Here is a 27,757-nt window from a genome sequence, read left to right as displayed (position 1 = left end):
ACAGTGTATTTTTTTAAAAAAACTTGTCAGTTTCTATAGTCATTAATTTGCTACACATAATTGACACATGCAAAATTCTAATTTTCATTAGAATAACACCTGTTCTAAAATGATACAGCAAATCTCAGATATGGAGCTAGCAATGACCCCCCTGATAATTAATGCATTTTTTTCCTGACGTTGAACTTTACCACAATATTTGATAGAGGCTTTCCAAAGGTAACATACCATATGGGGCGGAGGGAGGGTAATACAGAGAGAACACATAGGAAGTATGTTACCTTTCTGCACTGCTTGCAAGCTGATAAAGGCACCTGGCTGAATCTTGATTTTGGGGGAGAAGAGAGAGAATAGGATGCTAGCCTAAGCGGTGACAATGAAATAGTTCCCTCTGGTGCAGGTGGGAGTGAGGAAAGACACAACAGATTAGGCACGAGTGGTGAGGCATTAATGGCTTACAATGAGTGCTCAGTATCGCCTACTTCACTGTCCACCGTGAATCCTGGATTAGTTCCGGGAACCCCTGGAATCTTGCACTGCTGTAGAGATTAGGATTCCATGTAACAATATATATAGCCCATTTTGATTCAGCTAGTGTGTCTCACCTGATCTTCCGCCCTTTTTGCATTCTGTGGGCCCAAAAAGCTTGGGGCTTAATTGCATTAGGTGTGAGCAATGTAAAACAGGGCTTAATATTGCAACTAAGAGGAAAATAGTAAATCTCAGTATCGCTTAAACCAGTTCTAATTTTTAGAACTTGATTTCAACAAAACAGATGAATATACCAGAAAGACAGAACAATGTGTTCCATAGATTGGGGGGTTGGGGGTTGGTAAACATTAGTACCTTAGTATCAGTTTTAAATGCAACTATCTGTACTGTTATTTGCGAATATTTTGCTTCTACTGTACTTACTTTCTTTATAAGATCTGGCATCTTTGATTTATCTAGAAGGTGGTCTGAGGAGAAGCAACTTTCTATCTCTAAGGTATTTCCTTCACTGACAGCATCATTTTTCAGGGATCTGAAAAGAAAAAGAAAAAGAAGGCGTTTTTCATAAGCAGGTGACAAGTCACCAAAAACTAACATGTTCTATGCATATCTCAGACATATTGTAGTTCCTAGACAAGCAGTGACACAGAACACTCAATTGTGTAACAAGAACTCTAAGATCAATGCATATCCTGTAATAGTAAGAAATTATTAAAGTATTATTAAAGTATGAGAGTCTTTTGAAACAGAGGGCTAAACTAGAAGTTGTTATTTAAACATTGTAACATACATTAGGTATCTTAGAACATGAACTGAATGAATAAATGTAAAAATAGAAAATAATTCAAATTCTCCCTTTTTTATTTGTTTAAAGAGAAAACTTAACAAAATACTACCCTGTTGTCATGTACTGCCTACTGCCTTAAAGCCACAGTCCTATATTTTTGTCACACAATGAAATATCACCCTTCTTAATTTACCAGCCAAGTTGTTTCGAACAGGAAGAAGAGTACAAAATTGCTGCTATGGTTTTAAGGGAATTGCAAAGCTCTGTGCTACTTGAGCCAAAATGGTAGCTTCATATTAGCTAAACAGCAGGGAAAACAACATACAATCTTTTGAGTATTCCGAACTGATCAGTACCAGCTGTCAGACACTCCAAATGCTTGCTCGCTACAGAGGAAGGTGGTCCCTAGGTACTTGCAAAGCTTCTAACACATTCAGAACTATGAGACTGGGACAGTGAAGAGTGAAAATGACTGTTAAGGCAGTCCAAGACTGCACTGTTTCCTGTGGACATTATAGAGAGTTCCCTCCCCCCGAAAAAAAGAGAGGTCACATTTTCATTTTACCCTACATGCCCCTTTCTCTTTCCTATAACGTTAGGACTGTAAACAACATGGGACCACTCATGCCCACCGTTAAAGGGGAAGCGTAGGCTCCTTTTCAGATTTCTTGGGCTGCATTCATTTCCTTTTCCAGAGGTGGAGGGAAAAATGTTTGTAGATTATCATTCCTTCTACTGCCATGTCCATTAGCTATGCAGCAAAATGGTGCCAACTACATTTGAAACAGTGGTGGTTTCCCAATATTTGGGAGTTTCCTCAGGCATGCTAAATATTTGCGTGGTTTTTTGTTTTGTTTTTAAGGAAAGGAAAAGAAAGCTCAAAACAGCCTGACAATAACCGAGGTTATCAGAAGGCAACGGAGGTTGAGTGTTTGTTAGAAAAGAGGAAGTTTCCTTAATTTTTAAAAATAGCAAATTCACAGTTGGAAGGAACATCAAAGGTCACCTGATTCGGTCCCTTGCCAATGAAGGTAATCCCCTGCAGAAACATCCCTGAAAGAAACCCAGAGTCTGCTTAAAAACCCCTTAAAAAAAAAGCCCACCACTTTCTAAGACAGCTCAGTAAATTTGGTTGAAATCTCCTTTCTTGAAATGTGGAGGTACAGTGGTACCTCAGGTTAAGTACTTAATTCGTTCTGGAGGTCCATTCTTAACCTGAAACTGTTCTTAACCTGAAGCACCACTTTAGCTAATGGGGCCTCCCGCTGCCGCTGCGCTGCCAGAGCACAATTTCTGTTCTCATCCTGAAGCAAAGTTCTTAACCCAAGGTAATATTTCTGGGTTAGCAGAGTCTGTAAGCTGTAGCGCATGTAACCTGAAGCGTCTGTAACCTGAGGTACCACTGTACTATTTACTATTTAGTAAAACACCATACCAGGGTGTTTGAACCCTGAGTGCACAGTCAGTAAAAAAGACTTCTGAGTATGCTGCCACAAACAGGGCACTAGCCCACCAAAACACAGGCTGATATTCTTTGTTTTCTGTTTACCCTTAATTCAAACCAATGAACTAGCAGTAAGAAATTCACAAACTTAAATCCACAAGCGAATAGTAGAGAGAACCCGCACAAGCAACACGGACACAACCCCCCCCCCCCCACATACATTAAGTAGAATAGAAACATAACCACCTGACCCCACCCCCACTCACCATGCCCCCCTCCACCTCTTTCCCCCTTTTCTTCCTAATGTAACGCTAATGTCTCAACAAATGAAACTGATCTGTAGAAAATGTAACTTGGAAAGGGTGGCACATACTTTTGTAAACCAAGAAATCTTTAATAAAAAAATGTTAAAATAAAAATAGAAATCCACAAACTCCATAGGTGCTGGTTCCCTGGGGCCCTGGGTGCCCAAGCACCCACAAAATTCCCCACAAAGGGTCTGGGCACCCATAAATTTCAGCACCAGGGCCATGCATGCTGTATGGCACCCACGACCCCAGGCACCCACTGTCGTGGGGCCAAGCTGGCACTCCTAACAAACTCTGGGTGGCTTTGGCAGAGACAGTCATTATTGGGGGTCATTACTCACACAACTCTCCCTGAAGTTCTGCGGAAAACGTAGAGGGCTTGGGAAGCTATGAGATCTATTTTCTCACTACTTAACATGAAGATGGGACTTCCTTTGCCCCTATTATGTGAATGTGATAGAACTTGGGAGAGATTTAGGTTGAACAATTCTTTCAAATATTCATGTTTTAATTTATATACAGTCGTACCTCGGGTTACAGATGCTTTAGGTTACAGGCGCTTTAGGTTACAGACTCCGCTAACCCAGAAATAGTACCTCGGGTTAAGAACTTTGCTTCAGGCTGAGAACATAAATCGTGCTCTGGCAACGCAGCAGCAACGAGAGGCCCCATTAGCTAAAGTGGTCTTCAGGTTAAGAACAATTTCAAGTTAAGAACAGACCACATTCTTAACCCAAGGTACCACTGTACATGGCAGCAAAGGAGGAGGAAATGGTTTAAAGAGGAACTTGACTTCCTGTTGTATTACTGAAGACACTCAACTCTCTAAAACCAAATACACCAGTGCTTGGTCTGTACAACTTGCATTCAATGAATAAAACAGATCGTGCAGAATGCCAATGTGATGTAACTTTCAAAACCATTAACAACTTCAAAAAGTGATGTCCATGTGAATAACCATATATATTCTGATACCATTACTCAAAACGGCTTCATTAAAAGCTTTTTATTTGGGGAAAATCTGCTAAGACTACAATCTGAGTAATTCTGTAAAGCAGTTTCAGGCTTCATAACTGTTTGCACTGTGACTTGAAGAATGGCTTCCGATACTGAGAAACACAGGGTGGACAGGAAGCGCAAGTGTCTCCGTAGTGCCAGAAATAGAACTCCTATACCTTCCTCCAGGATAAAAGGTAAATGTTGTATTTCAGATGATACAAAGAAGTGCAGGGAACAGGAAGGGCACAGCATTTGTACTTCCTGTCTCCACCACGTTCTCTAATGAACAAAGCTGCTTGAAAGGAGCTATGTGTAAATGCTAGTATGTACTCTTCTATTAGTGACTCTAATTCTACTACCTTACTGCTGATGTAAGAGAAGTGTGTTTAAAATTGATGCATATTTCATACGCAAGGGAAGAGCCAGAGCACAGTGGTAGAGCATATGTTTTGCATGCAAAAGGTCCTAGGTTCAATCCCTGGCATCTTCAAGTAGAGCGGAAATCCTGTCAGAAACTCTGGAGAGCTGCTGCCAGTCAGTGTAGACAATACTGAAGTAGATGGACCATTGTTACAATTCAATATAAAGCAGCTTCCCTTGTCTGTATGCTTAAAAAGATTAGCTTAGTAGCAGCCTGACAAAAAATACACAAACATATTTTAAAATTAGTTGTAAGAATCGGTATACAGGTGGCAACCATTTAGGCGCATCCAATTGTCATGCAATTGCTGATGTGTGAGCTTTCTTGACCCAGAAAAGGGCAGGAGGCATAAGGGGGTGTGGCATAAGGGGGCGGGGGTGCTTGTGCATGCTCCACTGAAGCATGTGGGGGCTGGGAACGGAACCCCCGTGCAAAATGGTCACCACCTCTGTGCGTGTGTGTATATATACATGTGTGTATATACATGTTGCATCCAGTGTGAGTCCTAGTGAATTAAGTCCTACTCTGTGTGGGACTTAGCTGGATACAGCCCATGTATGTGTGAAACATCTGTCTTCGGTTACTCACATCTTGGCCACATCCAGACAAGGTGCCTGTAAGACTCTTTACACAGATCTACCATTGAATACATATCAGTAGCTTCAATTGGTATTCCTATTTTATCCTTCTAAAAACTCCTTAAGGAAGCTTAGAATAAGTCAGGAGTATGGAATCTGGTCTTCTAGATGCTGTTGAACTACAGTTCCCATCACCGCCAGCCAGCATGGCCAATGGAAAGGGAGTTGTAATCCAGCAACATCTGGAGGGCCAAAGGTTCCCCATCCCTGTATTAAGGAATACTAACTTGCTCAAGGTCATTTATAAAGCTTGAAAAAGAATTTAAACTCACGTCTTCCCTATCCAATTTCAACACTATATACAGTGGTACCTCAGGTACATACGCTTCAGGTTACAGACTCCGCTAACCCAAAAACAGTACCTCAGGTTAAGAACTTTGCTTCAGGATGGGAACAGAAATCGTGCAGCGGCGACGCAGCAGCAGCAGGAGGCCCCATTAGTTAAGTGGTGCTTCAGGTTAAGAACAGTTTCAGGTTAAGAATGGACCTCCAGAACGAAGCACCACTTTAGCTAATGGGGCCTCTTGCTGCTGCAAGAAAACAAGATGACCGACCAAGTTGGTCATAATGCCTTTCTGAAGCTCCTGAGGACCTTTTTGTGAGCCTGCTTCATTCATTCTCATATTCTCTCTCTCTCTCTCTCTCTCTCTCTCTCTCTCTCTCTCTGTGTGTGTGTGTGTGTGTGTGTGTGTACACACATATAGCCCTCATTTTCTTATTCTGGCCACTTTACTAGAACTGAAAGAAGCTTGTAGAAAAACATGCTTTGTAATAAGCTGTCACCCGCTAGCAATTCCTCTTCTGTAAGGGGTTTTCCTGAAAGTGTAAATCAGTGTGAATCAGTTCTGTCATGTGAGAATCACTGTGAACAAGCCGTCCCGAGATTAAACCTCACATCTGCTGCCTCTTCATAGCCATCTCAAAAATTCCCACCATCATTCTGAAATCACCCTTTATAATGCACCTCATAATTAGAGCACTCCTTACAATGCAACCCAGGCTCTGATCATGGCCTTTTCTGCACATTACATGCATGGTTATGTGCTATTTCTAGATGCCTGGGAAGCAACAGAGGCATAAGGTGATAATGAGCCAGTTCTGGTGGCACCCTTTGCAGCTTCTTCTCTGCAAAAGAGTGTGAGAGAGTATATAATCACATCTTTCCACCTAAAAGCATCTTTGGACTGTCCTTAGTTCATGCACTTGCATTTGATTTCTCCTACTTCCGTAACTCTAATGGTCAAAGGACAAATGATGATGAGTGTGTCATTAGAAACTATACTGGGTTATAAAATTTAACAATAGGCAGGGGTGGGATGATTTTCATCAGGTCTGCAGCATGTGGAGGAGTTTCACTCTTCCCTCCATCAAAGCCACAGTGAAAATCACCTACTCCCAAGCTGCTATTAGTCTTAAAGTTCCCAGTGGCACCTATAATTAATAATAGTAGGTGTGGGGTGCAATTTTATTTTTTTCAGAATTGAAGGTGAGGAAGGAACAGTGAAATTTCTCCTCCTAGCTTGCGGCAGTCCAGGGGGGAAAAATCGGTGGGGGTGGGCACACCAATTAAAAAAGTTGATGTGGTTTCTAATGACACATTTAGTGCAAACAGTCATTTTCTATCTTTCTTCCTCTGTTTTTTTTGTAGAGGAAATACTGCGGCATACAGTGATATCCTGCAGAATCTCAGCAACGTCTCCCTGCCCCCACCACAAAGCAGTAAACACCATTAAGAACATTATTTAACAGTTACAAAATTCAAAGGCAAGAATTTTTTGCTAATTAATAATTGGAATATTATTCAAATCATTCAACGATCAGAATGTTTTTCACAAATGCAATTCTGTGGGTTCATTAACTTTTCAGCAATGCAGCTTGAGGAATGACTGGCAGGTGCAAGAGGGGAAAGTGCTTGAGGTGGAAGGTTGTAAAATTTTGTGGAACCTCTGGAGGGAATTGCTCATGGTACCCTGTCTGAAAAACACTCCTCTAAAATACTGACATCATGATACTACATCTGAAACACAGGTTGAAACTCTAGAATATTTAAGTGCTGTAGGGTAGGAAAGGGAAGCATAAAATATGCCAGGAGGAAATGTCATTTGCTAAGCATGTTATTTGAGGTGCCTTTTTGCTCAATTAAATAAGTGCAGAAATAAAACCACACAGTTTTTGTTATGATTATTTTCTTCTAAAAACACACACAAAAATCCCCTTTAGTCTCTAGAGTAAGAGAGTTTGCATATACCGGTACTCATATTCTGGGATGCCCACAATCACCGCAACGTAACAGAAACTAAATGTGTTCAGCTGTAAAGACTGCTTAAAAACTTCTGAGGAATATATTTTAGCTCACAATTGAACACTGAAACATTAAAAGTGAATAGCAGTTCGTTCAGCAAGCAATCCCATGGTCAGTATTATCTAAGAGAAGCGTCATTAACCTGTGTATCAAACAGCGACCCAAAAGCCATTTCAAGTATGTGAAACCCCACCTAAAATCTTTGGGACTTCATCAATGTACTTGCACCTTTCTCTTTTAGTGGACGATATCCCAGAATTGAGCACTATGTTTTATATGACGCTTGCCAGTGTATGCAAAGAAACATAACATGTATAGGTACTCTGTATGTGGTGACCTGTAGTGAGAAAGTATGTACCTGCAGGATAAGAAGGAGGAAAACAATAGTTGGGCTTGTGGAGCACATGGTGTCCCCACACTAAGTGAGGATGAGCTTGAAAGAAACTCATGTTGATCTCTCCCAGGTGGGGTGGGTCTGGGCTCACCTGGGCTGGAGTGCCCAGGCAGGAGGGGGTGGACTGGCCAGTACTGAAACACATTTTGCACATCTACTAATTATTGTCCTGCATTGTCTAGAGAAGGGGGCAGGTTCATATGCTTAACACCATTTGATCTTAAGAAAAGAAAAGAGCAATATTATCCACCACAACATATATGTCCTGAAAAATAAGCTCACATGAAAGCATGCTCCCTACGACACTCAGTAATGGCCCAATTAATAATTCCACCTGATCTCTCACTCTGTATCTGTCTCTCTCCTCACATTTGATCACGGGGGTGGGGGTGGGGGGTGGGGAAAGACTGAATATTTCTCCTTAGATTCATCAATATTATTACCATTCACAATGACTGATGAATCGTAAAGTTGTTCCTAACTTAGTACAGTGTGTCATCTGACTGCACCACCTCAGATTTCAGGCAACAGCTCATTTATTTAAAACTGTCCCCATGTGAAAAACATGTATGTATGTCAAGAGAAAAAGTGTGTTAGCTTTCCATATGGGGCATTCTTTTCATGTGAGGACACTTTCAAAATAATGTGAAATGCAAGGTGTGCAATCACCAGAGATGACTGTATCAAGTCAGTAGCAACACAGTAGAATTGGCATTCATTTCAGTGACACTTTTCCAAGATGCAAAAATAGAGTTTCGAAGTCTTCAACTGTCAGCTTACAAATAAGCTGCAACAAAAATCAAAATACCAATGCCAGCACATATTAATTCAAGGATTACATTATTATATGCTATACATTGCACATAGTGAATAAAACCATATCAAACAATCCTGATTCCACACTGCATTAAATTCCGGGGGGGGGGGGGAGTCAGAGATGCATGTAGTACTTGTACAAGAGAATAAGGAGAAACCAAACAATTCTGGGTGTGTGGAGAGGACTTAACAGAAACTGTGCTGTGCTCCACAAATAAAGACTAAAAGCTTTTTATCACATCATGCAATTTGTCAGAATTTGTAATCAGGACTGCTGAAAATAGCAGGAAGTCCTAGCTAAATTCTTAGGGCATGCAAGTTCTGCTAATGAATTTGCACTTACAACTGAGCCTCCAGTAATCTTAAGGTTTTTGCATATGCCAGATGAAAATTAGCACTAGCTGCAGCCTCTTCAGCAAAATGTCAAAATTAGACATTTTATTTCCACCTAGCTGTTTGGCTACAAGCAATCCGATTTGTGATAAAATGCTCTGCTTAAAGACTAAAATTGCATGTGCTCTCTTTTGTTTATAAAGCTTCTTATTAACACAGGCAGTTTACCCACCATAGCTACATGTTTTATATTGCACATAACCAAAAAGGGAACAGCTGTCAAACTACATAGCCTCTAGTGTCAAAGTATTGCCCACCCTAGTTTATTCTATTCCCCTCTCTTTTATGATGGTAGCCTCTTTACATTTTTGGCATAAAAATTCATATTGGAACCAGGTGGCTACAACTACCTCTTCTTCTTTGTTTCTTAATGGAAAACTGCAGCATCTGAGATTTTGATTAGACCACCACTGTCTCTTGTGCTTACTCCCACATTGATAACACACTGATAACTTCTACCTATGTGGGTTACTGTGGAAACAGGGTTAGCCAGGCAAGCTATGCACCTCAGTAGCCTGAGCATCCCCTGCACCTTTACTCCCTCTTTCTTCTTTGGCGATCACACGTGGCCGAGTAAGATTGTCTTCCATGAATATGGTATTAGCGATGTGTCCGTAAGTGACTGTGGAGGCCAATTCTGGATCCACACGTCCTTCCACAGTGGGGACATAGGTTTCCGGGTGGAAGTTGATCACGGTGAGGATTTGCCAAATGCATTGGTGGAGGTAGAGGGGTGCGGGGGGAGTGCACCGCCCCCAGCAGCATAATCTGGGTGGGGTGCCATTGCGGCTGTTCCCGCCACCCGCGCTGGGCGCCACGCCCCCAGGACGCACGCCATGCCCCTGTGGGCTGCACACCACACCCCCGGGATGGGCGCCAGCCCCGGCCCTGCCTGCTCTTCACCCCGATGCCAGAGCATGAAGCTCCGCCACTGGCCAAACGTGCCTTCCTCTTAGCTCAATTCTCCCTTTCATCCTGAGTTTGTGCTTCTTCAAAGTCCATGATGCCTTTGGTAGAGGCTATTTTCCAATTGGAGCACTTGCAGGCCAGTGTTTCCCAATTATCCGTGCTTATACTGCATTTTTTATTTTTATTTTTTAAATAGCTATGTTGGAACAACCCACATGGGCTTAAATATTCAGTTACTGGTGTAGAAACAATAGTGGGAGAAGCAGCAGCTACACTGGTGAAAGAACACTGAAAATGGAACACCTTCAGATCCAACGCTCCTTTTGTCTCCCCATTCTTACCGCTAGTTTCACAAAAGGAGTCACTACCAGCAACTGTAAATTTCTTCCCGGTGACTGCATTAGAAGCAGGGTGAGAGGCTATGCATTATCTGCCCATCACAGACTAGAGGCTGGTTTTCTCTCATTGCTCTATGGAGGAGAAAAGCCCCATTTCTGAGCTTGCTTCTGGATTGTGGATGGATCTAGACTGATTCTATGTGCTTGGCCTTGTTTCGTTCTAGGGCTGTTGTTGTGTTTGGACTGTAAACCTGCCTGCACCGATGAGAGACTTGAATCTACTGGGAAGCATGACATTATGCACATATATAGAAAACCTAGGTTCCTTATAGAAAAAAAAATCTTTCTTTCTTTACACATTAAATTATTTAGTGTTAAACAAAGCGACCTTTCCTTGCTCCACCTGGAAACAGCACAGGTAGAGGAAAGGCAGAAGCTTCACTCCCTGGTCTGGGTGTTGTTGTGGGGTATTCCTATTCTATGGGATGAAATGGAGGTAGGGTCTCACCTGCTCTTCTCAGGCCCCCACACCCTCCCAATCAGTTGTGCTTCCATTCACTGCCCGGTGTTGGAATCTGGGCATCTCTTCCCTCCACCCCTCCGGGTCTCCTAGTCTTCTCCTCGCTTTCCTGCCTTGCAGATCTTCCTATGCACCCTCCTTCCTGCAATCCTGGGGCTCCCTTTCACCCAAATGCATGAAGACTGGGTGTGGGAGCTCACCAGATCCAAGAAGAGGTCACAATGCAGGGCTTGGGAGTGACAGGCGTCACTTCACTCCAGCCAGGCAGGAAAAGGCTTTTTGATTTCAGTGGTGATACAAGGCCATGGAAAAGACTTTGGGGGTGGAGAGGGGGAGAAAATAGTATTTCCTTTGTAAAATGATTTCTCCTTCCCACATTAATTTCCTCTCCTCTCTAGGAACTGAGTCAGCTTATTTTTAACCCTTGGAAGGCTAAGCTGCATGGGAGAAAGCTTACACTACACCCATATGGATGCTGGTTTGGCCTAGGGGGCAGCTGGTGTGTGGTCTGCAGCAAGGAGGGGTCCCAGACATTTGCCTCCCTGTAATGAAAATAGAAGGGCTGCATTTCAATCAATGTGAAATGCAAGACTGACTTCTCCTCTGCATCGTCCACCTATGGCCAAGTGACTTAAGGGACAAGCAACCACAAATAATGACACTGGCCATTTTGGCTTTTTTTTACAAATCACATTTACATGGTAAACAATTCTTCTGCTGATCAACTCCAAAACTGAGATATCTCATGTCCTCAAGGTCTGAAGTTTAACCAACTCACGAGGGCTTTTTTTAAAGTTCTGTCTCACTCCTAATCTCCTTTGAACATAGGTTGCATTAAAATGAGCTGCTTATCTGCACTGAAATGAAATCAAAGCAAAACAAAACAAATCTCTTGCTGTGATGTGTCTATATTTAGCAAGAAAATTATTTTATAGGTGTACTGGGGGTTGAATTCTAATATAATTGCAAATTTTCAACTTCTTTTTAAATAGCACTGCCTATATAATACCACCAACTATACAGACAATGGAAAAGTGATTATCAAAACCAAATGGTTTTTCTAGATGCATGTTAACAAAATAAAATTATTACACTAAAAGAGGAAAAGAACAGGCCAGCCTCTCAAACTTCTGCCCAGGATTGGTTGTTTCCTGGTGACAGTGTACTGTATTCCAAAATATGAAACACATTTCAGCTTGTTATCCTCAGACACTGCTGCCAAGCTGCAGATGGATCATAAAACACGCAAAACATGCTAAGCCTATGAAAATACCCAAGGCTTGCACAGCAAATATTAACATGACACTGCTATTATTTCCTGATCTAGGTCAAATCTCAGCAGGAAATCCCATTGTCTATTTTTATTCCCTGCTCACTATCTTGAGCTTTACCTTTCTGTTTTCTTGATCAGTACAGCCCTGAAGATTTGTTCCTGGGGAGTCCTCTCATTCTCATTAGTTGGCTGCACAAAGGGATGGACAGCAGCCAAGATGAAACCCTGCTGGTACAATTCTTGCAGCTGAGCAGGAAGATCACGCAAGGAAGAGAGCCTGATTGCTGATGATCCCAGTAGCTCAGCTGGAACCAAAAAGAGAGAGACTGATAAATAAACCTGAATTATATTATGTAAGCGTTATGTTGAGTTTTTAAATATCTACATTCTCTTTAGTAACAAAAAGGCACTTCTGCAAAGTAGCTAAATACATACCTGTTGGGTGCATTTGTTTGTTTATGTTATATATTAATGGCAACTCTAACAGCAATAAGAATAAGTCCGCTATTAGTAGCAGTAATGCTAAGCACAAAAGAAAAAAAAGAAAATATTGTTCCCCTAATTTATGGCTCTAGATGTTATTCTGCAAACAATTCTAAAAATCCACACCAGATCTTTCAAAAGTTTCATTTTTTGCATTTTATTAAAAAGGGCCATTTCATACACATCCTGTTACAGGAGGTCATACATCCAACCTTTAATATTAGACAACACCTGGGATCCCCAATGCTGTAGAATTACAGTATTCTTTTAGCTGTGAACACACTGCTACAAAACCATCTCCCCTGTTCTTCCACCCTGCTTAACCAGTATGTGACCAATTACTTGATTCACATCTCCAATATCCAAGGCCTTCTCCACAAATAAATTTACTATAGTTTAAACCTCCCTCCCAAAAGGTGCAATGGCTAAGGGCTTTGGCCAAAGTACAGTGGTGCCTCGCAAGACGAAATTAATTCGTTCCGCAAGTCTTTTCGTCTTGCGAGTTTTTCGTCTTGCGAAGCACGGTTTCCCATAGGAATGCATTAAAAATCAATTAATGCGTTCCTATGGAAACCGCCTTCAGACCAGGTCCGGGGACAGTCTGTCCCCCGACCTCTTCCGAAGGCGGGGTGCAAAAGTCTTTGTCCCCCCTGCCTGCCTAACTGGGGGCTTTTAAATCGCCCCGGGACTGTCCGGGGCGATTTAAAAGCGCCCGGACGGCTTTTGAAGGCAGGCGGGGGGGAGCAAAGACTTTTGCCCCCCGCCAGCCTTCGGAAGAGGTCCAGGACCTCTTCCGAAGGCGGGCGGGGGGCAAAAGTCTTTGTCCCCCCCTGCCTGCCTAACCGGGGGCTTTTAAATCGCCCCGGGACTGTCCGGGGCGATTTAAAAGCGCCCGGACGGCTTTTGAAGGCAGGCGGGGGGCAAAAGTCTTTGCTCCCCCCCGCCTGCCTTCAAAAGCCGTCCGGGATAGCGGGAAGCGCTTCCCTGCTATCCCGGACCGCTTTTAAAATGCTGGCGGTGGGGAGCAAAGCCTTTCGCCCCCGCCGGCCTTCCTGGACCTCTTCTGAAGTCCGGAGGGGGGGGGAAAGGCTTTGCTCCCCACCGCCAGCATTTAAAAGAGGTCCCCGGAGATTTCCCTATGGGCTTTCGTCTTGCGAAGCAAGCCCATAGGGAAAATCGTCTAGCGAAGCGTCGCAAAAACCGAAAAACCCTTTCGTCTTGCGGGTTTTTCGTCTTGCGAGGCATTCGTCTTGCGGGGCACCACTGTAGATGAATTTCAAATCTCCAACAGCTATCAGCCAGGATACCTAAATGCTTAAATTACATTTCATTTGGTGCATTTCTAACCTGCCCTTCATCATAACTGACCTTTAAAGCTATAATCTTTGCATCTCCAGATTTCTTAAACAAAGTTGTTTTAACCACCCTACCAACTTAAGTAAATGTTACTCATAAACTAAGAAGACACCTAAAGCAGCAAAAGCTACAGCTGCAAAGTTTTAGTAAAACAAAGGTTTTAAGTACTAAATTCCCCTCATATTCCTTAACAATGTTTGCATTTCAGATTACAATGCAATTATTATTTGGGCAAATGCAGTGTACAACGGGCAAAGCCAAATTCTGGATTTCTGTGTAAACAACAAAACAGTCCCTGAGAGTCCAGAGGCCAGAAGAGCTTCCAATCTAAAGGTGATTCATCAAATACTCCAGTCTGCATTCACACACTCACATTCACACACAGACACACTCCGTCACCATGCTGATTCCATTTCTCAGTGTTTGCCTCTTTAATTTCCTTCCTACTCGTACTGCTACAGATCGTGATCTTGAGGGAGTTTCAGTGTACCTAGCTACTGTTCAACATCAACAAGAATAAGAGCTTACGAAAGGTATGAAGGTTCTTGAAGCAAGCTCTTCTTCTATGTAAAACCCTGAGGAATACAGTCTGTATGAAAGACAGTAGGCTCTTTAAAAAGTATTTTTTTCTCTCCTGCATTTCCCATAAGAATGTATGGCTCTCTCTTTCTGAATAATAAAAGAAGAAGTTATAATAAAAACTAATACATATTCAGAACTAATAATAAGAGGCATAATTTAAATAATAATAGGATAGGTAGCTGCTGCCCTATACTCCTGCCACAGTTTCTCTTAACCTGCAAAAACCATATTCCAGGAATATACAATGGAGCTTCTGATTGAGGAGCACAGGACACAACATCATTATTTCTTTAAATAGAGAGGGAAAAACTGAAGAAATGCATATACTGAAGAATAATACAACCCACAGTTCTGTCACAGCATACAAATGAAGTGAAATTCATAACAAAATCCACTAAGTTATGGAATGCATGTGCTGTAAGATATAAGTAACCAAGCTGCCTGTCAAAACAGACTGACCCTGTGCCAAGCATACAAAACAAATTCAGAGGTGGGTGTTGAAAACTTTAATTGCTTTTTTATTTTATTTTTATTCTTTTAAAAAACAACCTTTCTTCCTTTTTTAGCACTCTGCTCAGGATTTTATTCAATTGTGTCTTTGTCTTAGTGGAAAGCATTCTGTTCATGCAAGGTGTGGCACCCAATTTTCACAGGCCTGTTCTTCCTATTTAACACCCCCCCCCAAAAAAAAACCAACAACCCTGCTTCTGACAGTTAGGGGGTGGCGGCTCTGAAACAGAGAACTGTAGATAGGCACAAACAGCAGAAGATAGGTTTTCTCTCTGATGATACAGTAGTACACCCAACTGTTGGCACCATTGGTTACCTAAAGTCAATAGAAGTGTTAGCCATAACTGCTAGGCCTAAAAACTGCATTAAGGATACATGGGCTGTATCACAGAATCACAGGTATCATCCTATCTCAGCTCCCCCATGTCTAGTCTTCTAGGAGTAAAATAATTAAACCCTGTTTCTGAACTTGGGCAGTCTATGCACAGCCAACCGAAAGGATAGGTGAGTCAAGCAAGGCAGGAGAGAGTCTTGTCAGTTGCAGTCATTTCATGCCCTTTTCATAACCCTGGGCTGGTGAAGGAGGGTCTGACCAGTATTCATCAAGGTATTTGTCAAGAACTGATACATGAGTAGGTTAGACTGGACTCTGCGGAAGCACATGGCCAACATACACTTTGCTTCAGTCCAGGACAATTCAACCATCTGTTTTAGGTTGTGGCTTGGATTCAAACTCTTCTCCAGTAAATGGCCGCTTACCCAGTCCTGGGGAGGACGGTTGTTGTGGCCCATTGCGGCAGGCCCCAGGCCCAGGGAGTCATCACTGGACTGGGTGGAATCCTTTTAGCCTAATATCAGGTGGGGGTAAAGTGGTGCATCACACCCACCTCAAAAACAGGTGTGATCACAGGGTACCACAGTAAAGGGGTATAGTTGGAAGGCTCTATTCAAAATCCAAGGCAATTTTGCACATCCAGGTCCCAAACTCTACACACAGCACCATAATGGTTCACACTCTGAGAAACTTGTCTTTTCATGATGAAGATGTAGAAATATAACCTTGGGGTCAGAGGGAGAACAGGTAACTGGAAGTTTCTAAATAATATCATTTTCTATGTACCTAGCTATGCTGCATTACTAAAAATGGTCAGAGTTTGAGAACATCTGCAGGAAACACAACCAGCTGTTCAGTGTTCACACAAATATGCCACAGCCTTCCTCTGTCATATCCCTAAAATTTCATATGTATCGCTCAAGACTTAAAGAGGCAATGCTCCTCTCCTGATTGCCCTCAAACACTAGCAAATATTCTGTATTGATAAATAACAGAGCAAGGGTATAAAACCATGTATGTGAAACTTTCCCCTTGTAAACTGAATACCTCCTAAGAACTAGTTCTAACTAGTCCCTAGACCAAAAATGAATTATATGCAGGCAGGATTCCAAATTCACTGCCCAAGGTCACACATCACACTAAGTCAAACCATGGCTTAGCACAAATGTGTGGGCTCCAGAAAAGAAGACTGTGCCCACTGAACTCCTCCCCAGTCATTGTACTATGCCGAGTTAAGCCATGGTTTAGCTTAGCATGACATCTGAACCTGGACTTGTGGTTTAACTCTTCTAGGCAAACCATAAACCACAGGACAAACCTTGGTTACAGGTCATGGTTTGTCTGGAGAGAACTAAACCACAAGTCCAGATTCAGACAACATACTATAGCACAGAGCATCAGGAAAGCAGGCAGAGAGGAACAATGCAGCAATTATCTTCTCTCTCTAGTTGCCTGTCCATTTACTTGTCCAAACTAAGTCATGGTTTGACTCAGGGTTACTTGCGAACTGGAAAAATATCTACAATGAGTAACAAAATGAACTTTATCATACTCATTACTCTATGCCTTCCTGGGATACAGATAAATGTATTAGAAATGGCATCACAGCAAAATAAGCAATATTCTAAAAGGCTATCATACTGAACCTCCTATCATATCAACCTCCTCAGACTAAGCCCCAGTCCTAAGCATCATGATCCAAAATGAACAGTCCTTATGTTTACAGTTACCACCACTTACCCCTCCATATACAGCCTGATTCACACATAACCTTAAACTATTGTTTTTTTTAACTATGGTTTAGTGTTATGTGTGAACCCAGCCCAGCAGCTTAATTATAGTTTGCTTCCTGTCAATAAATCACAATATGAAGTTATGGCTAGTTACTGGCTTACAACCTTGGTTTAGCTATGTCTTGGTGTTACATGTGAACCAAGTATGCCTCCTTAGCCACAAGTTTCTTTGACCAGATCAGATGCTTACCAAACTACAGACATGAGCCAAGCGGGAAATATATGGAGAAATAAGCCATGGTTTGTATGACTATCTGTGGGTTAACTCATGGTTTGCTAAATAAACAATGACTTGGTATTTTGTACAAACCAAGCCATAAAGAACTCACCCTCTTTTTTTCAGGCATACATTGTTGACATCTATCGACTGCAAAATCAGCACTACTTTTCAAAACTTGCTTTGTCAGTTTAGGATCAAACCATGACAAGTAATCAGATCAGTTTCTAGGCTGGAATAATAAGGCAGGGATAGCATTGTTCCTAAATAATAAATAGCATTGCTATTTAGTATGCTCAATAAAACTTGCAATCTACTTTTAATCTTATCTAGCGTGGCACAGCCTGTCTCCCAGTTTCACTCACAGATACATTTACTGTGAGTTATTGTGTCCAGGGAGCACTGAAAAATAAAGCCATTAACAATTCCTGAAACAACCACTACTACATTGATTGACGTACTAAATTAATGAGTCTGGATCTACCTAAAATCTATGTCTGCTGTGCTGCATGAATGAAGCTATCCTAAACAGGAATACTATGAAATAAACCTAAATGGTAGTCTTTTTTTAAAAAAACCAACAACAACAAACAAGAGATAGGGAGTGAGAACAGAAAGGTTTAAGAACCTATAGGCACACAAAACCTCAGAGACATTGACTGAGACTAGGATCTGGGAAGAAAAAAAGACAAGTAAATATTTCATGCTTTTTTTCTTGATATACTATGTTAAGTGACATTCCCAGTTTCTCTTTTTACTTTGAAGGAGCATAATAAATAACACCATTAAACAAATCAGTATTAAATATTCAAGACAAATCTGGAATTTCCACAAAGATGAATTCCTCGTGCTTACTTTTATTATAATATCTAAAACTTTAGAGAGAATAAACAGGGTACTGGAAAAGCATGAACTACAAATTAGGCAGCACATATATTTTTGCCTCTTCATTTTGTGAATGTATTAGAAGAGTCATCACTAGTAATGTTCAGGAACATTATTACCCAAACGTGTAATAATTAGGTAAGACAGTTAAAGACATTAGAAAAAAATGTGTATCTCAGCAGTATAAGATTTGGCTTACACAAGTGTATAATTTCAACATAAATTATTTTCCTCCTTGCCTTTGTTCTCATTTCTTACTAGTTGAGTAGTTGTATTGGGGACAGAGAGATTTCCCTAAAGTATATTTAAATAATATGAGCACACACTGGCTAGGAAGATGGTTTATGGCTTTTCCCATGGGACAAAACAGTGATCAACCAAAGCCCCTAAACTGCACTATGCCCAGTTTACAGGCCTGCTTTTTCAGTTTATTATATGTTTCAGCAAATACCATGGAATATCAGCTAATGCAGCAACTATGACAAATACTTTTAGCCGTCACCAGCAGATGCTTAACAAAAACAATCCAGAAAAGAAGCTGAGCCAGAATCTGAAATAAAGGCAAAGTTCTGATAGACCAGGAGAGGACTGAGCTCAAAGAACAAGAAAGAAGATGAATATCTCACCACACAAATATATTCCATCTCCTACCAATAATGTAGAGGGCATTATTTTACAACTACATACAGTGGTACCTCGGGTTACATATGCTTCAGGTTACATACGCTTCAGGTTACAGACTCTGCTAACCCAGAAATAGCACCTTGGGTTAAGAACTCTGCTTCAAGATGAGAACAGAAATCATGTTCCGGCGGCACCAGGAGGCCCCATTAGCTAAAGTGGTGCTTCAGGTTAAGAACGGACCTCCGGAATGAATTAAGTACTTAACCTGAGGTACCACTGTATTATAAGCAGAAATAAACACATCCAAGTTGGTATAGAATTTCCTTAATACAGTGGCAGCACTCACATATGTTAAGCCATGGCTTGTTTTAAGCATTGTTAGTTCAGCAAACCGTGAGCCATGTGAGATATCATCTCACAGATGAGTAAACAAGCCATGGCTTTTTCCTCCAAAGTTGTTTGTTTTCCAGCTTGAATGGGGCAAGGTAACCAAACAATTCACAGTTAAGAACAAACCCAGTTGGATTCTGACCCAGTGCAAGACACAGTTAAAACAAACCATGGTTTATATGACAGCAAGTCATGATCGGCTTCCTGGGCTGGATTAACTCAAACGATAGTTATCCCAAACCAGGGATGTCCAACAGGTCCCAAAAAAAGCTTTGAGTCTTCCTCCCCACAAAAAGCTCAACAACTATGGTCAATACAATGGATAGATCATTGCCAGATTTTTTAAAAATTGGAGATCGCAGTCTCTTGGAAGTTGAACATCCCTGTTCTAAACAAAGTTTAGTGTTACATGTGAACTATTGGCAAGCAAAGCAAGGCTATGAGCAGCTACTTGGCCCATAAGGCTTCTGCCCTTGGCCTATGCAAATACAATAAAAAGTACCACCAAAATCAAATTCCTTCCAATTACCAGACTGTACATACCTACACTTAGAAGGATGCAGGTATAAGGGAAGCAACAATGGCAAATGGAACAGCACCAAAAGAAAAAAAGTAATCCCAGAAGGCCAGCAGTAAAAAAAAAAGGGGGAGATAGGCCAAATACTAAATGCAAACTGTACAGCTTGGAAATAGGAAAATATCTGACCCTTTCGAACCCTTTTATCGACTTCAGTAATGCCCAACTACAATAAAATTTAACTAGTCAATTATATAATTATATATACACATTTGGAATACGTGGATGAAAAAGAGAAGACCTGTCCATATTTCATTCAAATATTCACCTCTGCAGATAGAACTGGATATAAATTGTCAAGAAAAAGCTGTGAACTGAACATTCCTTGTCAGCAGTTCATGCAAAGTGATACAAGGAAAACTTACTAGAGACAGCAACTGTACATTTCTAAAGATCAGATGTAGCTTTTCTTGAGAAAAGGAATAGCTTTAAAAGGGGAAGAAATGCTCTCATTAGCTTCTGATTTCAGCCACAGCTCTTGATCAATGTGCAGAAGTTTGACAGGTGTTCTAAGCGACAAACTTCTCACCAGCTTCTCATAAACATTCATTGCACAAAGAGCTTCATATCAACTGAGGGGGGAGCCTTCACATGTTGCAAGATACATAAAAAATTAAAGATTTCAGTGCTGTGAGGAGTCCTACAGATGCCACATATTTCCAAATGAAATGATAAAAGGAGTTAATCTGAAAGGGAATAAACTATGAGGCTTACAAATTAAGTTGATAGAGTTTGGGAAGTTAATGGATGAGATAGATGCTAATAAAATATAAATAGGCATCAGCCTGCCGCTGTTACGCTTTGCTGGCTGAGCTCTGCATCAGTGCTCTCACTTAAAAATTGTTCCATGACACAAGAACTGACAAAGGGTGCTAAATCGTATGAATTAATTTGCCACCAACCATTGTACTGTTTATTAAAATGCAAAACAAATTAACATCTACTTGCATCCTAGATCTCAAAACTAAAGAGAGAAAAGAGAATGGCACAATAAGTGGTCTCTTGTTAAGCCGCTGTTGTGTAAAGTTTGGAACTGTGTCAGAGTAATTTTATTATTTTTATTTTTTGGATTTTGTATTGTGTTATTTATTTTGGAAAGCTCGGCTCAGAAGCAGCATCTGTCTTTCTCTGTAGTCTTGCCTCCTTTTTAGCCAGCTGGGTTGACTGCCTTGATGAAGCTTTTCAAATGATCAAATGACTAAAATTAAAACATATTCTGCAAGATTATTTTCATTGTTCTTCACCACATGTTCACTGAATAAAATACTTCGTAATTGTCTGACTTTTTGTTATCAAGCTGCACTCCTTGCACTTCCTGTCAGTTTTGTTGTAGCAAATTTGGTGAGCACAGAGGAAAGGAGTGAGTGGGCGAGTAGATAAGAAAGTATTTGGTACCACACAGTCTTCAGAAGCAATTGCCCATGTACTTGAAAGAACTGTTCCTTTACAAGTTAGCCTATACAGTACTCAGAAATTACAATATTTTAGAATTAAATTTTTTTTTGAAGTTTATTTGCCTTTCATTAGTAGCACTCCATAAAATAAATAAGACAGGCACATACAGCACAAAACACCATCAGAGCCAGATGACAACATATCCCATTAGAAAAGACAAAAGGATAATTACTTTATTTATGAATAGACAGTAATGGTTAGAGAACCAAAATTAGTTGTCACATTAAAAAAATGAAGGCATTTACTGCTCAGTAGAAAGATCAGTTCATCAATATGTAATAAAGATTTATAGATGCTGCCTGAAAACTGAAAAGATTATCTATTCTTTCCTATCATTTTATATTCTTCAAGCTACAGGTCTAATTATAGACCCTTGGCCACCTGTTGCATGCAACTGTAGTTTTATTTTTTGTTACAGGGAAAATTTACACTGGCACATGCAGACTGAGCAGTCTGTCAAATTCTGTGTATCCTCTCTGCTTAACACCAAAGTGTGCTTCCTCTTTGCCTAACACCAAAGGGGAAAGTTGTGCATTTTGAAAGAAATGTCACGGTGTCTGTTAAGAAACTCCCATCTTTTGTAGACAAGCCTTTTCTCCCTTACGACAAATCCTCCCCTGAGATGTGCAACCTTGTACACATACCTGGACATGATCTTAATAAAACAAATATTTGATTTTAACCCTCAACTTTTAAAAAAGAAAAAAGTATCGATCTGCTATTTGGGTTGTGTAGATCTCTTTAAAGTCCAGCCCATTAATCCATGATTTCCATTTTCAACATTAAAAATTGATATATCGCAAAAACTTTGCACAAATATTTCAAAAAGCTGGCTGCCCCCACAGCAGCCCTAGTGACTTAGGAGGGTTCAGCATGGTTGCTTTACCAGCTATGAAATCCCTTTCTGCTACTCTCCAGTTTCCCATTCCAATAGCTACTGATCGTGTGACAGATGCAAGTTATGATTTAAAATAAACAGTGATGTTTATTTTAGCTACTAGGCCACTTCCTCTGTATTATCAAGAACTTAAAAGTACTATGAAGACCAAATTTAGGGCCTTATCATAACGAGGCTTCACAGCTCCAGCATGCTGCCAACTATAATTTTAAAGAAATGTGGTATCATAAATTATGCTTTGCCCGTTATAAAATCACAATGTGGCTCTTATTGTAATAGTTTATCATAGCACAATATCAGGCTCATGAAAAAGCAAATACCCCTGCAATAATTACTCTAAAGGATGTGCTGACCCTTTTTTAGTTGTGCCTGTATTTCACTCAGTCTACTCTAGGCAATAATGCAGGAAAAGAGGAGTTCATACTGTTTAATTTAATCAAATTGCAATGTTGAAGTCCTTTACTTTATACAACTAGCATTACTTGCTCAAAATAGCAATTGAGAAAACAAATGTAAGGGATTAAGGGAGCTATAGGTTGAGAGAAACAAGACATTAAAAAAGCTACAACTAGGGCCTGCACCCCTGCTCACTTCACTCGCAAAAGCTACCCCTCCTCCCCCTTAAACCTCACCAAATTTCTGCTCACTGGGCTGGGCTGCCTAACCGCAACCATGTGAACTGCAGTGTGATGACATCCTTAGGAAAATATGTATTCAGAGAGAAATGAGACACGATTTCAGCATAATGCACTAAGTACAGAAAGCAAGAATGAAGGTCTGTGCAGAAATAAGCCTTACTGAATCTAACAGGGCTTATTCCTGATAAAGTGTGCAAAGGATTCCAGGCTAAATCACCTAAGACACCACAAGTTGCAAGAGAAACTGTTGCCGAAAACGAAACTTTTTTTCAGACAAAGCTACATGTTCAGCTGTATACAAACCAGCCCACCATCTTTATAAACAATTCATAAAATTCTGTGTTCAAACTGGCCTCTAGAACAAATATATCTGTGAAAAGGGAGGTCTGTTTCCAAGGGGATGATCTCTGGATGAATGAAGTCCTTCTCCATGAGTAGGCCTAATGATATAATTGAGGCTACTTGTAAATCATCGTCTCAACAACTGCATTCTCCAATATAGTTTGTCACTTTATGCTTCTCCCTTCACAATTCCTGTTGATTTCCCTTACCTCCCTTACCATTTTTGAAAGCCTACTCAACTACACACACGAAACATTTGAAATTGTACTGTAAATACTTTTACTTGAGATTGTACCAGAGATGTGGAAAATGGAAAACGAGGATCAAACTCCCCCTAAGATTGGCCAGGGGTGCTGACACACCACCCGCCCTAATGGTCAGGCAACAACAAAAAAGGAGACAGATACTATAGTCAAGGCTAATCGACAAAGAGAGAGGTGCAGCCTATTTTCCAGGGCCTAGAAGCCGACTGCACCATCTTGCTTGCTGTGCACTGGCAACAGAATTTTGCTGTGGAGAGAGGAGCCAAGCTGAACGGAGAAAAAGGTGAGAAGACAGAGCTGAGACTGATAATGAACACTGGACAGTGAGGTTTTAGTTTCTCTTCCCTGACTATATATATATATATATATATATATATATATATATATATATATTTATATAATGGTGTCTTCTTAGTACAGGTGCCCTGTTTTCACTAGGCCCTTGAATAAACAGGAGACTTGCCAGCAGCAACCAAAGCAGTATCCAGGTCCATTATAAGCTCAGAGGCCGAGCAAGCAGAGGCCACAACAAAGGTCAGGTGAGAGGCAAAGTCAGAGCAGTCTGTGGCCAGGTGTGGCAGAGGCAGGAGATCCAATAGCGGGCACGGCACAGAACTAGCACATACAGTGGACGCTCGGGTTGCGAACGTGATCCCTGCAGGAAGCATGTCCGCAACCAGCAGTGTCGGCAACCTGCAGAGCTGCGTATGCGCACACGTGGGTTGTGATCTGGTGCTTCTGCGCATGCGCAAAGCGTGATTTAGCACTTCTGCGCATGCGCCAAACCCAGATGTATCCTGTTCCGGTACTTCTGGGTTCGGTGCGGTGCACAACCCGAAATCGCGCAACCCAAAGTGTCTGTAACCCGAGGTATGACTGTAGATGTTGTTCCAACAACTCTCTCAGCCTAGGCAGGGTTTTTTTATTTGCAGCTGGACACAAAATATAACAACAACAACAACAACGATTTATTTGTACCCCACCCATCTGGCTGGGTTTCCCCAGCCCCTCTGGGCGGCTTCCAACAGATTAAAAATACATTAAAACATCAGTCATTAAAAACTTCCCAAATATGCAGTTGTAAAGCTGATAATGTGCAGTTGGAAAAAAGTGGGGCAAGACACATTACATGTGTTTAAAAATCACTTTAATGACAGGCAATGTCGGTGACAGTATGTACACAAATGACATAAGGGTAGAATGTGCTCAGTTTCCATACTTAAACCCAGTGCTTTTTTTCTTTAAAAAAACGGGTACTCTCATTTTCCTACCGATATTGAAATTCTGCCCCTCAGTGAAGCCAAACTTAGATTCACAAAATGTTTAGGAGTATGCACCCCAGAGAAAAAAGAACTGCTTAAACCACCCAAACCATATTAAAATACCTTCTTTTTGGCCTCCTCTACTTCATCTTTGTCTTTGGGCAAGTAAATCTTTGTCACATCCTCTTAAAGTTCTCCTGTTTTTGTGCCTTAGGCCTATCTCACACCCTGTGTTCCTCTTCCTACAACCAATGCAAAACATCTGGTCTGCCAAGATGATATGGGCAGGGGTAGATAAGAATGTCACTGATAGTAGACTACACAGATTAGTTCAGGAAAAAATTACTTTAAGAACTGCAGATCAATGTTGTAAACCAGACAAGACATCTGGTGATGTAAGGCAAAGTAAAAAGAGAAATTAATTTCATGATGTTCAAACTAAAGTGAATTGGACAGGGTAAGTATAAGTAAATAGGGGACAACCCCAAAGACTGACAATAGAAATAGAAACAAAAGGTGAAGAAAAAGAGGAACAATGTACAGTTGTACCTTGGAAGTCGAATGGAATCCATTCCGGAAGTCTGTTTGACTTCCAAAACATCCGGAAACCAAAGCGTGTCTTCTGATTGGCTGCAGAAAGCTCCTGCAGCCAGTCAGAAGCTGCAGAAGCCGCACCCGATGTTCGGTGTTCAAAAACCGGAACATTCACTTCCGGGTTTCAATTGTTTGGGAGCCAATTTGTTTGGGAGCCAAGGCATTTGGGATCCAAGGTATGACTGTATAGAAAAATGCCTGCTTAACCAGCTACCTCTTCTATCCAATTTTTCCTGACTCTCCTTTCTCACCGAAGCTCCTTACCCTATATCCCAAGTCTTTACTCAGGGTCTTCTTGCCCTCTGGAAAGGTTTTTCAGAGTGGACAGAGAGCTGCTGGGGAAGAGATAGGGTGGAGAGCTTCCCTTGCATACGTATACTTACTTGACAACCCCATGCCTATTTGCTGAATATTATTTCTTAAAACCATGCAGCCTATAAGAATTAGCAAATGAGCCAAGTACAGAACACCTGACTGAAGAAAAGCTGTATTGCTCAGCCAATCAAAAGTAATTACATTTTTTTCCTGGCAAATCTGTAACTGACAGTCACTAAAGGTTTTTTTTCCTTCCATGAAAATAATTTCCTCAGCACTTGGTGGTTTACATTAAATCTTAGTCAAAAAGACAAGATTCCCCATCTTCTCTCAGTAGGGAAGCTGTCACCACTTGGTGTAAAAGATTTTAACCATCTGTCTATCATGCAACAGTTGCGTGGGTGTTCCTAAATTCCAAGTATTACAACATGGTCCATTAAAATGAACATATTGGCCATTATGTCTGTATCTTAATTTGAAAATTCACCTAATGTAGTTTTAAAAAACAAAGCAAATGTCCAAATTATTTATACGCCTCTACAGCAATACAGAAATGTATGTGCTCTTCTGGACAAATTACTAGGGCTGAGCAACCAGTATCCAGGTAACTGTTCAACTGTAACTAACCTGAGTTAAACTGCTGTGCCTCATGAAATACAGGTCATGAAAGCACTAGGATCTGCCAAACACATGGTGCTTCAACACTGGAAGTAGAGATCACTTCCCATACAACAATGGATTAATGATCAGTACTCACTGTCCACATCCAAGCTGGCAATGCATCAATGTGAACAAAGAACAATACAATAGCATTTGGTCAGCTTTTCTTCAGACTTATACATCATAGCTGGCAGTTCAGTATATTTGTATTAATAAATTATATAGTCAAAAACGTTTCCTTTCATGAATTGGACTTGATTCATTTTATTTTTATTGGCATGTTACTTCAATTGTAGTCATCAAAAATTGTATTAATAAAAAATAGTTTAGAAATAAAAAACTGCTATGCCTTACTCTCAATCTCCTTACCCTCAGCTATCAGTAAAATGGGAACCACAATGTACTTCATGTGACTTGCCATTACACCATTTCTGCCGTGCAAAGGAATGTGACACCTCAGGTTTCTTGCGAAACATATTCTCTTTTTATTGGTGCATATGCATGTGTAAACAGAATTTATACACACGTGTACATACCAACCACAAAAGCTTATTCCACAATGCATGTCATAGCTGTCAGAAGCGCCACAGAATCATTATGGTTAAGTGGAAACAATAGTCTTAGCTCAAAGCTGAGTGCTTCTTCTATCACACATAAAACAATGCTCTTGCAAGAAATCAAGGCAGATTTATTAACTCATCAGAAATCAGAGATAGCAAACGTGGCACCCTCCAGGTGTTCTTGGACTCCAAAATCCACTATCCCTAGCCAGCATGGCCAATAGTTAGAGATGGCTGGAGTTGCACCCAGAGGCGGAGCTAGGTGCTCTGGCACCCAGAGCGGAGCACATGCTGTGCACCCAGGGGCAGGGCGAACGTCCCAGGGGGGTGGATCGGCGACGTCACCCCTCCTCAGGGATGACACCCAGGGCAGACCACACCCACCGCACCCCCTTCCTCCAACAGTGGTTGCACCAGCGGTGGAGTGTACACTCCTGCCACCTAGGTCACTGCCCAGCTGAGAAGAGGGACAGAAATACTGCCGTGACTCTCCTCCTTCACTCTGCCTCCCGGATCAGAGCTGCGGCTGGGCACAAGGGAGCTGCTCCTTTGTGCATGCAGCTCAGTGCAGGAGAGGCGCAGCAGCTCCCTTGCACACCGGATCCAGGCTCCAATGAGGGAGCCTGTTGGGCGGGGTGCCTGGTTGTGCATCCTGGTTGTGCATCCTCTCAAAAATGCAGCCGGGGCCACGACCCCCCAGCCGCCACACTACACCCCTGCGTTGCACTCCAACGTTAATAACAAAAATGAAGAAAACACATAAAGCAGCATGCAGAAGCAGCTTTCACTGTGTTGGGGGCAAGGACATAGTGAGAGACAAACTCGGAAGAACAGATCTTTCCACTCCGTAAATTACAAAAAGAAACCAGCACTGGAGAAGGCTTCAGAGGCAACTACATGCTTTTTCACCAGCTGCTGTATGGATGTTTCTTGCTAAAGTGTTGTTGTGCTCCAAATGAGCTGCTGGAGGGAAACAGTACTAGAG

General features: G+C 41.4%; 1 protein-coding gene across 4 annotated transcripts in view; it reads right to left on the bottom strand.

The window, feature by feature from the left end:
• RFTN1 (raftlin, lipid raft linker 1) overlaps positions 1 to 27,757 on the bottom strand; it is a 98,746-nt gene that overhangs the window by 53,040 nt on the left and 17,949 nt on the right. For all 4 annotated transcript variants that reach the window (XM_081883273.1, XM_081883272.1, XM_081883275.1 and 1 more), the window contains exons 3-4: positions 12,153 to 12,339; positions 916 to 1,024 (exon numbers count right to left, since the gene is read on the bottom strand). In XM_081883273.1, the coding sequence (XP_081739399.1) occupies positions 916 to 1,024; positions 12,153 to 12,339 (296 nt within the window). The remainder of the gene's footprint in view (positions 1 to 915; positions 1,025 to 12,152; positions 12,340 to 27,757) is intronic.

The sequence above is a fragment of the Podarcis melisellensis genome (assembly GCF_964234715.1).
Source record: "Podarcis melisellensis genome assembly, chromosome: 12".
In the NCBI taxonomy this organism is placed as follows: Eukaryota; Metazoa; Chordata; class Lepidosauria; order Squamata; family Lacertidae; genus Podarcis; species Podarcis melisellensis.
The sequence above is the reverse complement of the archived record's forward strand: the minus strand, read 5'-3'. Positions and strand labels throughout refer to the sequence as shown.